General features: G+C 33.2%; 2 protein-coding genes and 1 pseudogene across 2 annotated transcripts; all 3 read right to left on the bottom strand.

Annotated features, from left to right (window-relative positions):
• Positions 1 to 451: 451 nt before the first annotated feature.
• LOC142635388 (high mobility group B protein 6-like) lies at positions 452 to 3,269 on the bottom strand. Its single transcript, XM_075809551.1, has 9 exons — positions 2,733 to 3,269; positions 2,163 to 2,291; positions 1,804 to 2,075; positions 1,611 to 1,716; positions 1,458 to 1,523; positions 1,174 to 1,344; positions 983 to 1,086; positions 808 to 892; positions 452 to 721 (listed from the first exon to the last, which is right to left on the bottom strand). The coding sequence occupies exons 1-9, from the start codon at positions 3,210 to 3,212 to the stop codon at positions 596 to 598; spliced, it is 1,539 nt and encodes a 512-aa protein (XP_075665666.1). The 5' UTR covers positions 3,213 to 3,269; the 3' UTR covers positions 452 to 595.
• A 2,325-nt stretch (positions 3,270 to 5,594) lies between these two features.
• LOC142639399 (protein trichome birefringence-like 23) lies at positions 5,595 to 11,862 on the bottom strand (annotated as a pseudogene).
• A 3,095-nt stretch (positions 11,863 to 14,957) lies between these two features.
• On the bottom strand, positions 14,958 to 15,578 carry LOC142624702 (uncharacterized). Its single transcript, XM_075798416.1, has 2 exons — positions 15,491 to 15,578; positions 14,958 to 15,436 (listed from the first exon to the last, which is right to left on the bottom strand). Exons 1-2 carry the CDS (start codon positions 15,576 to 15,578, stop codon positions 14,958 to 14,960), a joined length of 567 nt encoding a protein of 188 aa, XP_075654531.1.

Below are 15,578 nucleotides of genomic sequence, written 5' to 3' on the forward strand. Positions count from 1 at the left end.
TAATTTTTAAATGTGTGAATAGTAAGACCCAATTTTATTTTTATTTTTATTTTTCTGAATCATGGTGCATAAACAGTGCGGTTACTGTTTATGCGCTGAAATAAAAATAAAAAATAAAAATAAAAAAAAAAGAGCTTAAAACGCAAACGTGACACAAATCGTGAATACAGTTTAGTTTTAAGTGTGTTTATGTTAGTTATTGCACGTGTGCACGTGGGACAAGTTGTTAGAGTAGATCGCAATGTAACAGTTCCTCTTCTCAGCGACTAATTGTAATTTAAGACGTAGATTACAATACTGTGCTTACCTATTCAATTAGCTTATTTTCATACGGATAAAATATCTACAGATAAAAATGAGCATAGGGCTAGAGACATCATGTGAGTGGAAGTCCCACATGAATGTTATGTCCTTAAAATTTTTGAACTGGCAAGTGTAGCAGACATGGATCAAAATAAATATTTGAATTTTTATTCAGATTCCGAAAATAAAGCTGCCATTGGATTAAAATATACCAATACTAAAATTAAAAAATCAATGATTAGGCTATCAAACCGATAGCCAAAATCCAGGTGTTCAATGTAACTCTTGAACATCAACTATCTACTTTCCCCAAGGTTGAAGCAACAGATTTGTTGTACTCCTCCAACTCCTTCTTGTACGCCTCCATAGCTTCAGCAGCTTTGTCATTCCAAGCTTTTTTCTCTTCTTCGCTCAGTTCCTATAATATCAACCAGCAAGAGATTATTAAAAATACATATATGCATTTCGATATTATATCCATCGACTTGATTAAAGAAACAATACCTTCCACTTCACTGAAATTAGTGCATTGAGGGTAGAGTTGTTGATCCCTTGTCTCTCCTCCAATAAAGTCTTCCTTGCATCTTTGCTGCATCAACCAAAAGCATAATTTTATCATATTCAAAAATTCAAACAACCATAATTGAATGTAGTTCTTATACAATGGTAGAACTTTTACCTGAATAAAATGAATGAGGATGCAGGCCTTTTAGGCTTGTTAGGGTCAGAATTCTTCTTTTCTTCCTTCTCTTGCTTCTTCTTCTGGCGATCCACTTTCGTTTTCTGCACATTTTATATCTAGATTAGCCACAGTAAAGTTTGAGAAAGTAACAATAACAAAACCGGTTAAAGGTTGATTTTATAAAGAACCTTGATTATATTTTCAGTTTTCTCCTTCTTCTTGAGAAGCTGCAAGGCCTCTTGCTTCTGAAGTTTCATCTGCTCTTCCTCTTCCTTTCTGAGACTGGCAGTTTCTTCATCCTTCATTTGATTGTAAGCCTCCATTTCTTGCAAATACTTCTCCTTGTTCTTCTTTGCAATCTGTAAGTTTCAAACGAAATAAAATTATATAAGAATCAAGCTAAATAGAATCAAGTCATGGTTACTGGACAGAAAAAAGACTCAAAAAGGTTTTATTTTAGAAAGAAGTTAACCTCTTCATAAGGGCCTTTCTGTTCTTCTGTCATGTTTTTCCACTCTTCACCAGTGATCTTTGCAATCTATTATACAGTCCCAAATTCAACAAATTAGAGGAGACCAATGTTTAACAATTCAAACAATTTGCAAATGTTGTGAAATTAAAGCACCTCTGAAACACTCTTTTTCTCTGCATGTAAAGCGGCCCGCCTCTCATTTGTGAACACAAAAAATGCTGACATGGGATGCTTAGGTTTCAATGGATCCTTTTCTTTCCTGTGAACAAAGAATCAGATATTTTATTAATGCTATAATCAGAGAAAGACAGAGTATCGAGAGAGCCACACAGATAATGGACTTTACTTGGTCTTCTTGTTTTCTTTTTCTGATTCTTGTTTGAACTGGAGATACTGTTCAAGTAATTCCATAGCAGTCTTCTGTTTGTGATCCTCCTCTAAGAGCTTCATTGCTTCGGTCTCACGCTTCTCCTTAGCAATTACCTGCAAATAAGCTTCCTTTTCTGCCTGATACTTTTCCTCATAGGGCTTCTTCTCTTCTGCAGTAACATTCTTCCATTTTGCCCCCAAAATGTTTGAGATGTCTTTGAACTCTGCCTCTGGATTCTCTTTTTTGATCTGGATCAAAACCACCCAACAAAATTACCAAAGGCACATGAATCCAAATATTTAGCTCAACTCTCACAGACCATTTCTGTATCTTACCTCAACCCATTGATCTTTGCACCATAGAATGTAAGGTGCAGAAGGCCTTTTCCTTTCAGAGCATGCCTTCTTCTTCTTCTCTTTCTTGTCTTGTTCATTGTCTCTCAGAGATTGACCAACGGGGAAAGCCTGAACATAGAGACAAATTCAGATTAGGCAACATCATATCATACACTAAAAAGCAAGACCCCTACAATTGTATCACTCTGTTGGTTGCTAAGAAATACTTTTCAGATCCTGATCCAAGTTAGAAAAGGAAAGAACTTTATCAAGCAATTAAGTTCTACATTTCATTTTTTTTTTACAACTTCAGAGAAACCAAAAGGAAAATGACTGAGAAGGAAGAAAGAAAATTGTGAATTTAAAGATTATATAAAGAAGAATTATAATTACTCATTCAGAAAAATCAATTCAGACCTTGGCAAAACCATTTCTTTCAAAATCAAGCCCAAAGGACTAATTTCAAAAAACAAAAAAAAAAAATTAAAGATTATCCATTTTCTAAGCAACCAATCACAGTGAGAAACCCAGAGGGCACAAAAAGAGAAAACGAGGGTGAAGAAAACTAACCACTGTGGGTTTGAACTCCTTCAACTTCTGTAACTTCTTCAATTCAGTCTGAAGCTTCTCCTGCTGACGGCCTCTAGTCTCAAGCTCTTCCTCCTTCTGCTTCAAAATCTCATCTTTGGCCTTCAAGAGCTCCTCAGTCTTCTCCTTTTCAAGCCTTAACTTCTGTAGCTTCTCTTGCATTTCCAGCAAGTCCTTCTCAAAAGAATCTTGCTCCGGTTGTTGCTTCTGCTGCTGTTTTGTCTGTTTCTTTGAGGCTCTCGCTTTGCCTTTCTTTGGCGAGGTCCGTGGCTGAGAGAGGCTCTCGTGGTTCTCTTTTTCCGGGTCATTGGCAGGTGGTGGTGGAACCGGGCTGAGAGAGACCTTTCCGGCTAAGATGTTGACCTCGTTGGTTGATGGGGTTTTCTCCTTCAGTGCCCTCCTGGTGCTCCTTTTCTTTGTAGGGACTGTGTCGATGGGCATCACGGCTACGGTCTCAGCCATTGTTGGAGATAAAGAGAGAGCGAGAGAGGTTTGGGTTGGTGGGTTCGTGAGGGAGAGTGATTTGGGTTGTGAACAGAGAAGGGGATTTTTTATAGGGAAGAGATGTGAGAGAGCCTAACGGTAAGATTTTTCAAATTCAAATGCACTATTGAGCATAGCTCTTTTTAATTTGACCGTTGGAAATCTGGGAGCGGTAATTGAATTCTTACCAAAGAAAGATGGGAATTTGAAATTTTAAACATTAGTCTATGATTGGTTGGTTTTGGAAAAAAGTCACACACAGATAAGGAGTTACTAACGTTCAGATCCAGATCAGATAGAATTGGAAGGATTAAAAAAAAAAAAAACTTTACCTGAAAAGAATTTGGATTTGGAGAACCAAATTACGGCTTAATTCTTCTCAAAAAAAAAATTATGGCTTAATTATTCTTAAAAAAATATTATGGCTTAATTATCGGAGATATTGTGAATAATAATAACAGCCATAAAATGAAGAAATTATTTGCTAGTATCCAAATTGAACCACATTAGTGCATTACCTTTATCCCAAAGTGTCCTCCCCTCAATAATATTATGCAACGTGGGACAATTTGTTAAATCAAATCTTACTCACTAACAAATTTGTTAAATCAAATCTTAGTCACTAACAAATCTTAGACACTAACGTATCATTTTTTTAATGAAGGCTTTTACCTTTATCTTCTCAAATCGATCACAATTTTCACAGAGAGAGAGAGAGAGAGAGAGAGAGAGAGAGATGTGGCAACTTCTAGGAGTTGGGGATGGCTGGAGCCACCAATGGTGAGGGTGAGGGTGAGGGTGAAGGTAAAGGTTTTCTTATTTTTCTTTGATTTACGACTAGGTTGGTGACTAGGAACTGACTCAATAAATTCTCACACATAGCACTTATTGAGTATTGAGTAGCAAAACCAGTAGGGATTACTATTGTGGTCCTCCCAATAGGGCAAATAATTTCTCCAAGAAAATAAAATTTTGGAGTCACAATCAATATGGTTCTTACATTTTGGTAACAATTGAGTTGGTCTCTATTATTTTTAACTTGCAGTCAATTTGATCTCTCTACTGTTAACTATTGACGAAAAATGCTTATGTGACAAAAATTGTGCATTAGTGGCACTCTCAAAGCTTACGTGGAAACTAAAAATAATAATAATAAATATCACTTCAACGTCTAAATAAAAATTTTAATTTACCAATTTTAAAGAAATTAATTTTTTTAATTAGTAAATTAATTAATTTTTACTCAGATGTTGATGTGGCATTATTATTATTATTTTCAGTTGTCATGTAAGCTTCAAGTATGCCAACAATGAACACTGTTTGTCATGTAGGCATTTTTTGTTAATAGTTAACGGTAAACTAAATTAATTACAAGTTGAAAATAACAATAACCAAATTAATTGCTACCAAAACTAAACTAACTGTGAGCCTAAAATATAGAGACCAAAATAATATTTTTGCCTAATTTCAAGCTTTCTCCTCCCTTTTTTTAAAATTGTTAGTACACTTGTTGTACTACACCATTTTCCCACATAAAGATGAGCAGTAGACCTTATTTGTGGATTTCATATATAAAAATAATCTTTATGTAAGAGAAATGTGTAACACAGGATATTCGGGATAATTTCTCAAAAGACTAAGATTCTGAATGGAAGTATCAACATTCAGAAATCCAATGCTCCAAACTTCCAACCTGTACATTACATGATTGAAAATTTCAATATGCTGAATGACCATAATGGTTCCTTATTCCAAAGGGACCCGGATTTAGCAGGGATTCAGATCCTCTAGAGTTCTTAGGGTACTCTACCAGTAGAGTTCATTAAATCCTAACCACTCTTTAATGATTTAATGGTCTAGATTCTGCCATATCAGCATTTCATTAATAATATTCTTGAAATAATAAAATAATGTTGTAAACAAAACAATTAAGATGATTGTTAATGAAATGCTGACATGGCAAAATCTAGACCATTAAATCATTAAAGAGTGGTTAGGATTTAATGAACTCTACTTGGTAGAGTACCCTAGGAACTCTAGAGGATCTGAATCCATTTAGGAGCCACTAATTTATGCTAAAAATACACATTCTCTTAACTTTCTCCCCTCCCCCCCCCCTTCTCTCCCTTTTTTTTGTATCCTCTTACACATTTCACATAGAAGATATATTCCGCTGACAGGGCTGGTTGACACCAAGCAGATTACCTGAGGGAAATACAAGTCTAAAGGCCAATCTTATCGGAAATTGGCTATGTACCACTTGTCCTCAACTCCTGCAAGAATAATTTTCTCATATCCAATCTTTTTCAAAATCTGAAATGGAGAACATATGTTTCATGCATCAAAACTATGGTTGAATAATTAGCCATTTACAACCATCTCCATAATCACATCACTCCAAGAGTCTATTGGCCCAGGTAAGCACCAATGCACACAGTCATTCTGAACTGTTGCGTTTTTGTCCTTGGAATATGGATAAAACTCTCTATATGGACCTGGGTGCCCATCAGGCCGCAAAAGTGAAAGCATGGTAAGGCCAAGAAGTTTAAGGTTCACTCCGTTTTCAGAAGCTTTTAATGCTGCCTTCTCAAATTCCTCTAGCTCTATCTCACGCAGAATCCTATTTACGTCCTAAAGTTCCATCTCACCTTCTTTAACTGGTTCTGTTCTGAGGCAATTCCCTCCACTAGACCAGTCCCCATTCTCAAAGTGGTCAGGCGTGGATGTCCTAAAAAATATTAGGCCTTTGTGATTGGACGATACTATGAAGTCCAATGCAAACCAGAGGGATTTGCGATAAGCAAAATCAAATCCCAACTCCGTCAAATTTCTTTTAGGACAGTAATTGCAGCCCAACACTGTGCCATTCTCATGACAGATCGTAGGTTTGCGAAACCATTTCCCACTTGAAATTATCATGTAATCCAAGTTCTGGTATTGATCTGTCCACTTCTTGTCAAGTATGTCGAAATACAGCTCAACTTCAGATGTTGAAACACCATTGTCATTCAAGTCCTCAAAAATATCTGCTTTTACAAGGAAAGGGGACCAAATAACTGAGACAGTGAAGTTGTAAGAGGGGAAGTGCCATCTTTTGGACCTATAATCTTCATCAAGGTAAACTTGAACAGCTTGTTCTACCTGAAGGACATATTGATTCAATAGCATAGGTCAGATAATCCTCTAGCGCCATCCTACGGAAACAATAAAATCTCCCACATCCTGCTGCCTAACAAGAATCATCAATTATAATGAAGGCACTCAGCAAATCAACATAAAGTCATAAACAAAACTTGAAACTTTATTAAGTAAATCAAAATATAAATGCAAGTCTCTACACCAATGCTCGATAAACTGACAAAATAAAACAAATATTTAATAACCATCAAATTCACAAAAAAAAAATTGAAATTAATAAAAAACATAATCAATAACATCTGAAAATTATTTAGATCATGAGAACGGATCAATGAGAATGAACTCTAAAACTCCTAAAAGCAAATGGGCCTAGTATGGAACAAGTAGGATTCACACAGATCAAGTAAGAGTTACCAGCAATTGAGCCTGCATGAATGCAATGTTTAGCAGTTTCATTTAATGCCATTCAGTAAAAATTTGTAATTCCTTTTGGATACTGCATATCAACAAATAGCAATGCAAAATAATGTTGTTTTGTGGATTGAAGCAGGTGTATCTTCAAACCTATTTTATGATGATCTTGCACTACGAAATTACAGAAGACAAGACAGCCAATGGGGATAATTAGGCATCTAGAAGCAGCTTAACTAGATTGAGTATACACCCCTGAACTAGAATGCACAAGGATGACTTTTCTCATTTTAATTCAGTAATAAATCAGACATCTGCAGGTATTATATTCTTGGATTTAAAAGAGGGAAAATGGAAATGTTGTTAATAAGCCACAGATGAAGGATGAGCTTATAGGAATTGAACTTAATGTATTATCAAAAAAACACACAAGCAAATGTAGTTGGAGACTTCTAAGTTCTAACACTCCTTAATTAGAATAAAAAATTCATTGACAACCATTTCTATATCAGGATCCCTACTTTCTATAACATAGTATATTCATATTACCACCAGGATGTCTTGTGTGCATGTGTTATTACTACTCTGAGAGTATGCTTTCAACAACTCATGATGATTCCTTAGATTCATTGATGTGAGTACTTCAAAGAAACAAAAGCATCAACTGTGTGACAAACAACTGCTAAATAAAATACATTTATAATGCCTCTAAACTAGTGCAAACCTACAAAGATAGTAATGCCTCTAAACTAGTGTAGAAGCCAAATTCTTGAATTGGCTTGAGGACTAAAAGTAGTATACATCATCTTATAGCAAAAAGGTTTCATTAGGATCGCAATTATGCTAAATTTAAATTTTACATGTAAAAAAAAATATGTATAGTGGATTACATTCCTCCTACTATTTACAAATAAAAAATTATATGAGTGCTCAGGAAAAGGTAGATAAATCACACAAATCATATATCCAATTGAAACCCAAAAAAAAAATTTAGTATACACAGGACCTACTGATCACATCATGTCCAAAAATCCAAATTCAAAACTCAATATTGCTACAACAATCTTAACAAGTACCTGCGAGAGCATGCAGAGCAATGACTGGACATGGTTGCGAGATATTGAATCACCAATTAGTGCCCATGTTTTGTTCCTCATCGCCCCAAGAAATCTCTCTGGATCAAAAGGCGGTAACTCACAATCTCTTGGATTCCACCTCCAGTATAGGTACCCTGTATCCGGCCGCCCATTATAAATGCAATTCTGATGACCATCAATTAATGAGCAGCTCCGATTAGTGTACGTAGGACCTGATGGGTTAGGTATCCAATCCCCAGTAAGAAGATCACATTTTTCTGCAGCCAGATTTAACTTCCATTCAATACAAAATCAAGAATACCTCTGTAAAGATAATCAAACTAGGGAAGCACGGACACTTCATTTGAGTGTCATACCGCTTCGAATATGCATTGGACACTTGGCACTTCTTGAACACTTATGCATACGTGTCCCAACAATGTCATTTTTTAAATATTAAAAAAAAATTGAGAACACAGCCAAGACAAGAGAAAAAAAAAAAAAAAGAAGAAGAAGAAGAAGAAGAAGGAATCTAATACCATTTCATAAAACACAGAAAGCATTCATGCTCTGAATAGTAATAATACATTTGAAAATTTAATAAATATATTTATTCTTGATTTTTATTAGAATTTCCTAATAGCCTTCAATAGTAGAGGATTTGGTTTATTATCCATTGACCGCATTGTTACTCTTAGTTTGATAAATATATATTTTCAATTATATGAAAATAAATTTTAATTAATATTTAAAAATATGAATAAAAATATATTTAATAAACGTATCATGCTGTACCCGTTTCTTATATTTTCAAAATTGATGTGTCTTCGTTTCATACTTGTACCTATTCCCATATCCATGTCCATACTTCTTAAGAATCAACAAAATCTCGATGAGGAAAAATTTCATGAAAACTAAACTGGTAACCAATCATAGTAGACTACAGGCAACACTAGATCAACAAATCACGCAATACTCTAAGGTGGCGTTTGGTATGGGGTAATGTTTTAGGATTCTTAGGAATGTTTAAAGATTCCCATGTTTGGTTGCAAATTACGCTAGGGAATCAGATGCCAGGGGAATCCTTAAACCCCTCTCAGTAGGAATGTGGATTCCCTTTAAAACAGGTGGGAATCCAGATTCCCAAACTTAAAAGAAATTGTATTTTTTATAAATTGACAATTTTAACCCTTTTTCCTTATCATTTAAGCAATTAAGATAAACTATAAAAAAAATTATCAATATCTTCTCTCTTGTCTTTATCTTTTCCCGCCAAAACAACATAAACAGGATAAATAACTCTGCTAATAGTTATTTTTGTATTATTCTTGTCATTTTGGAATGTTAGATCACAGTTTTAATGAATGTGTTGCTAATTGATAGTTTATATAATGTTTTTTATCTATCTATTTATAGTAAGATATTTTTTTAAAGGACTAATTAATAGTTTATATATATTTTTTCATTATTTATTTAAAGGAAGATTTTTTTTTAATGGGCTTGGTACTTCACATTCAAATCTAAGGACAAAATAGGAAAAACAAATAATTCATTTAAGATTCCTGGGAATACACCAAACATTATCATCTCACATTCCTGGGAATCTCCCAATGAAACCAAACATAGGAATAGCTACATTCCTGGGAATCTAGATGCCAGGAGTAATGTGGATTCCCCGTACCAAACGCCACATAATAATAAAGAAACATACAAATTAGAGCAAAGCCCATTAAATTTTTCCAATAAAGCTATCACACTTCTATGCATGAGTTAAAAATTTAAAATATTAATCAACCAACTTTAATTAAATACATACTTTTTTTTATACAGGATAGAAATTTTACTAAAACATAATCTAAGTGAAACTCCCTTCTAAATACTTAAACCTCAACCATTTCCCTTCACAAGAACTTCATACTTGTAAAGTGACCATTATGTCAAGGGTGTGCAATGATAACTACACATTCCTAAAAAGAAGCCAACAAAATCCACAAAACCATTTATGGTCAATAGATCTCAAACCAATCTCAAGTATCCATCTCCAAACCACACTCTTCAAGAATAGAAAGTTTTGACTTTTCTTGTGCATCCAATGTTAAAATCCAAAGAAAACGTAAAAAGAACAAACCTAATAAAACTTTCCAGTAACACCATCACTGCATCACACTTTGATGCATGAGCTTTGAAATAACCAATGTAAATTAACTACACACTTCTAAAAGAAAAAACAAAATCCACAAAAACATTTATGGTCCATAGATTTCATACCAATCTCAATTATTATTCTCTATACCACACTTTTCAAGAATAGTAAGTTTTATTTACCTAGTGCATTCAATGCTAAAACCAGTATTGGCTTTAAGAATCATTTTTAAAGTACTTACTAACAAACATAAATTATACAAAATCTAATATATACAAAATCTAATGAATAGATAAGTTGAATATATTAACGTCACCAAAAAACATTAAATATATTTAAATATATATATATATATATAAATAAAGTATTATAATTTCTTTCTATTAACAAAGAGAAAAAGAAAAATAAATAAATTGATAAGAGATAAAGTGGGAATTAAGAATGTTGAAATAAAATTAATAAAGTGAGAGAGAGTCAAGAATGAAAATAGAGAAGAGAAAATGGAGAGAGAGATGATATCTGCTACAAATGCGAGTTCATACTTTAGGGAGAGCAAAATTATTACAACTGCAAAGTCAAAGAGGGCCTAACTATCGACACCACCAAGAAGAGACCACTATATTTCACTTAGTATATTTATAAGGAAAAATGAAATTAAGGATTATTTTTATGTAATTGGTTGAACAAGTTACAAAATAAAATTAAATGAGTAAGGTTTTTTTGTTTTTGAATAAGTTTTTTATTGAATAATTTGTTTACTTTTTATTGTTTGGTCTAATCTTTTTTTGTTTGGATTATTTTTATTGTTATTTTTGCTAATTTTTATTGTTGTTATTTAAGCCCACTTTTTTGTTTAAGGGGTTAAGAGTTATGTTTGAGAGAGTAGAATCATTTTTTGAGTAATGCTACATCTACAATATTTTCACAACAGATCTTATATGACAAGCATTTATTGGTGGGTTAAAAAGTGATGTCAGTATTGAACCCAAATTTGAACTAGTAACAACATACCATATATGATTTTTTTTGTGAATGTAACATTACTCTTATTTTTTGTTAAACTTAAATTCTTGTAATTCTCAAGTCATGATATTCAACATTTTTATTAGGTAGTCAAAATAGATTAGCTTAGTATATAAATTTTTTTTAAGAAAAATTACATTTTACCATCCTAAACTATACATCATATTACAATTTGCACTCTCAACTTTTTAAATGCACATTTTGTACCCTAAACTATGACTACTGTTACACTTTGTACCCAACGTCAAGTTTGCTATTAATTTGGATAGAAATCTAAAGTTTAGGGGTAAAGTATAATTGAAAGTATAGTATAAAGTGATAAAGTATAATTTTTTCTTTATTTTTAAGAGATTGAAAAGATAGACAATTGAGTCAAGTGGTGTCATGTTTTTCCATTCAAGTTAACAATAAATTTGACGTTATGGTACAAAGTGTAACAAGAGTTATAATTTTTAGTGCAAAACGTGCATTCGAAAAGTTTGATGTGCAAAGTATAATTAAGATCTAGAGTATAGTTTAAAGTTATAAAATGTAATTTCTCTTTAATATATATATATATAGACACACACATATAGGTCTAGTTAATATATGTCCTAAGAGCACACATTAATCATCTATTGCCCATGGGAGAAACCGTTTTGGGGTTTGGGTTTGGACTTGGAATTGGAATTGGAATTGGAACCACATTTTTCTGGGCAATAGGGGTTTGTTCTAAGATGGGAGAAACTGTTGTGGAACAAAAGAAAACGAGACGAAAAGCGAAACCCATTAATAGAATGGGAACCACTAACTTCAGAAGCATATGGTTCGGTTTGTTTCGAAACCAATTGAGCTTCATTTTCTACCCACTGAAATACTTGAACTTGCTGCTCCCTCTTTTTTTGGAGCTTGCTTTTAACTACAGTCTTTTGAGCTAAAATTCTTGAACAGGCATAGGAGGGAATAAGGATGGTATAAATTGGAGGATAGATTCAGGTGACCGACATTGAAGTACGATATAAAAAAATGCACATGCCATGATAAAAATTAAAAAAAAATAAAATAAAATAATTGCCGTGATTGTTGAGAATAGACACTCAAGAAGTAAAATACGAGGAAATTAGTTTAAAAAGAGAAAGGAACGGGTTAGGGTCTGGGTGGTCGATACTGTACCGGTACCGGCCAGTGCACCGGTACCAATACACTTCTATTTTGTACCGAAAAAAATACCAACCTTACTGGCCTCGTACCGGCCTTACCGGCCAATTTCGGGCAATACCGACCCGTACCAAAAAAAAAAGCTTTTTTATTTTTTTTAGTTTTGTAATTTTTGAATTTTTTTAAGGGCATAATGGTAACTTATTTACATTAACTTATTAGTATTATTTGTTTTCTTAGTATGCAATGAACAATTAAGCTTTCTATTTTTTATGTTGTGTTTTTTTTTTTCTTTTAATTGATACTAAAGTTTAAAACTATGAATAATTTGTTCTAAATTGAGATAATATTTTATGATAAAATTTTATATTTACTATAACATAAGTGAAATATTATATGCTTGTAAACATGATTCTAGAGATTTTGGTGTGTGTGTGTGTATAAAATAGCGGTAAACCCAAAACGGTACACCGGTATTAACTGGTATCCGAAATATATCGTACCGATGGGCAAATCGGTACAGCCTCCGGTACGGTATTGACTTCCTTGATTTGGATGGCACTGCTCATGCTGCCTATGCATGACATTTACTATGGGAACACTAGCAAGCCCATGCCATACTTATGGGCACGCTAACAAGGGTTTAAACATTAACATTTTTTAGAAAATAAAATATTTTTTTAGAAAGTTATCTATTTCATGCGGAGCCACCTTAAAATAAATTAGAAAAATGATTCTCAAAAAAATATATATAGAAAACTATCTATTAACTTCCTCTTTTTTTAGTTTCACATAAAATAGAGTTATTTTTCATAATGGCTAGCTAAATAAAAGAAGTTAAGAGGTGATATTTTCTTTTTACGCTTTTTTTATACCCAAAAAAAAAAAAAGCAAAATCATATTAATATAAAATTTTCCATTGAAACAAACGGAGGTGAACATCGGTTGAATTGAATATGTACTTTTAATGGTTAAAAAGTAAAGAAATTATACACAAATAAAAAATAAACTACATAAAACCGATTTGAATATCAAAATATGGATTTTAATTCGATAGTTGGGACTTAGGTGAAGGGATTTGAACCTTAGACGTTTCTCTTGGAAAATCCTAAAAGGGATAGTTGAACTATAAATCTCTTGGTAGGTTCCCTAATTAATCAAAACACATAATTGTGTTGAATTTAATTTTCCTTGAAAAAGATAATAGAATATGCCAAAACATTATTTAATAGAATATTAAATACATCTTAATATGTATTATTACTTCTTAGTAAAAAATTTCAATAGTATATAATTGTTGACTAACAAAATCACAATAATTGTTATTACTACAGACAAGATGGAAAAGCAAATTTTTTTTTATAGATAGTTACAACTCAAACCCTCCCCCTCCCCCCCCCCCCCCCCCCCCCCCCCCCCCCCCCCCCCAAAAAAACTCAATTAAGTTATAAAACTCTTGGCTGCAAAAGCAAGTAAATCAAAGTTTGTAGAATAATAATTTTACTAATATAGGTGTTACAAACTAATGTGGTGCCGTTTGAAATAAGTAGATTTAGGGTCTTGAAATTTTTGCTAGATTTGGTCAAATAAGAACTTTATCCTTTTAAATTATGCAAACAAGGATTTGGATTTTGACCTTCAAATATAATTGCATATGGCCCAAATCTTGCCATCCAAATGAACCACTCTCCCATGCATGTACACATAAATATCACTTGCTACGAAAGTTTAACCTTCATTTAGCTTTCAAATGGGACCTATAGTTTCATGGAAGAGGTAGAGGCGTAAAGCAATTTCCTAGAAGCTCCTCGATAACAAACATTTTCTTTCTTTTTTTGGGTTTTTGGTAACCACAGGTGGCTTTATTCTAATTTTCCCCTCTTTTTTGTAAGTTTTTTTTAGGTATATTGTGGGATTTTGTTTGCTACAGTGATTGATTAGAGACCTGGTGTGGGTTGGATTGTCATGAGAACATATGTTGTTAAGTAATAGGATGTTGGTCCCTCCTCTTACATTCATGGCAAGGTCTACTCATTAAATTTATAGTAGAGTCCATCATAAATGTGAGAGGAGATAGTGCAATTTCACTATACTCCGAGAGTACTTAAGAATTTTCCATATTGATGTGGTGTATTTTGTGTGATTATGTTTTTAGAAGCTAGTATTATGGATTTTCTTTATATTATGTTAGATCTTTTGCAATTAGCTATGTTAGATTTTTGCCAAGAGGGGTCTAGGGGGAGGGAAAGGGTTTGAATTACAAGGTTAGTAGTATATTATAATTATCTCAACAAAAAAAAAACTATGTTAAAATTTTCAAACAAGCTAAACACCAGAAAATATTATCCAAAACATTTTTAGGAATGCAACTAATCACCCAAAAATAAAAAAATAATTTTTTAAAAAAAGGTTTCCCTAAAAAAATGTTTGCAGGAAAAAAAAAATGCAACCTTAAGGCCTAATAGTTATTCCTGTGCATTTAGAGGCTGAATTCCGTTTTTCTACGTACATGTTGTAATAGAAAATCCATTAATCGTGACAAATAAAAAAATGACCATTTCCTATCAATCTAAATAATAATTAATAAGGAGGCTCTTCTCAAAAATAAAATGAAATAAATAAATACAAAGGAGGTTTAATTATGATTACTAAAAGTTGTGGGAGAGAAATTAACGTCGAAGTGAGTTTTTTTTTTTTTGATAACAAACTGAAACTTCATTAATCAGTAAAAGCAATAGATACATCAAGGAGAAGAACTTGTTCAATAAAACAAGGACTCTCTTCAATCCAAATACATTAATTAACAATGCCTAAAGCATGTTTAGCTAACAAATGAACAGGAATATTTCCATTGCGACATACATGAGAGAATTTCACACTCCTAAAATCATGAGCAGCCACTGCAATACCATAAACCAGAGGCACCACTGAAGATGGTGCTGAGGCAGAATCACACAAAGCTTGTATCATAATAAGAGAGTCACCTTCCAAAACAAAATCCCGAATCCCAATCTCCCCAGCAAAAGCAATCCCAATTTCAAATGCCTTAGCCTTAGTTTCAATCGCTCCTAAAGGAAGATTAAGCTTCTTACTAAGTCCAGCAATAAAATGACCTTCATTGTCTCTGATTACAACACCTACTCCAACTGATTTTTGGGCAGAAAATACAGCACCATCTACATTTACCTTATAGTTTAAACCCGAATGAGGCCCCCAGTTCTTCTTTGCTGCACTAGTCTTCTTCACAGGTAGAGTACAAGCTGACCAATATTCATCTAAGTATTGGGTACACCACTGAAAAATCTAGTTTGCAGATTTCCTAATCCCACCATGATGTGTTTCATTTTTGTTTGTCCATAAAGCCCATACACTAGTAACAGCCAAGGCCACATCCTCATTTGACCATTTAGCCACCAT

This window comes from Castanea sativa, chromosome 1 (genome assembly GCF_040712315.1).
Source record: "Castanea sativa cultivar Marrone di Chiusa Pesio chromosome 1, ASM4071231v1".
Taxonomy (NCBI): Eukaryota; Viridiplantae; Streptophyta; class Magnoliopsida; order Fagales; family Fagaceae; genus Castanea; species Castanea sativa.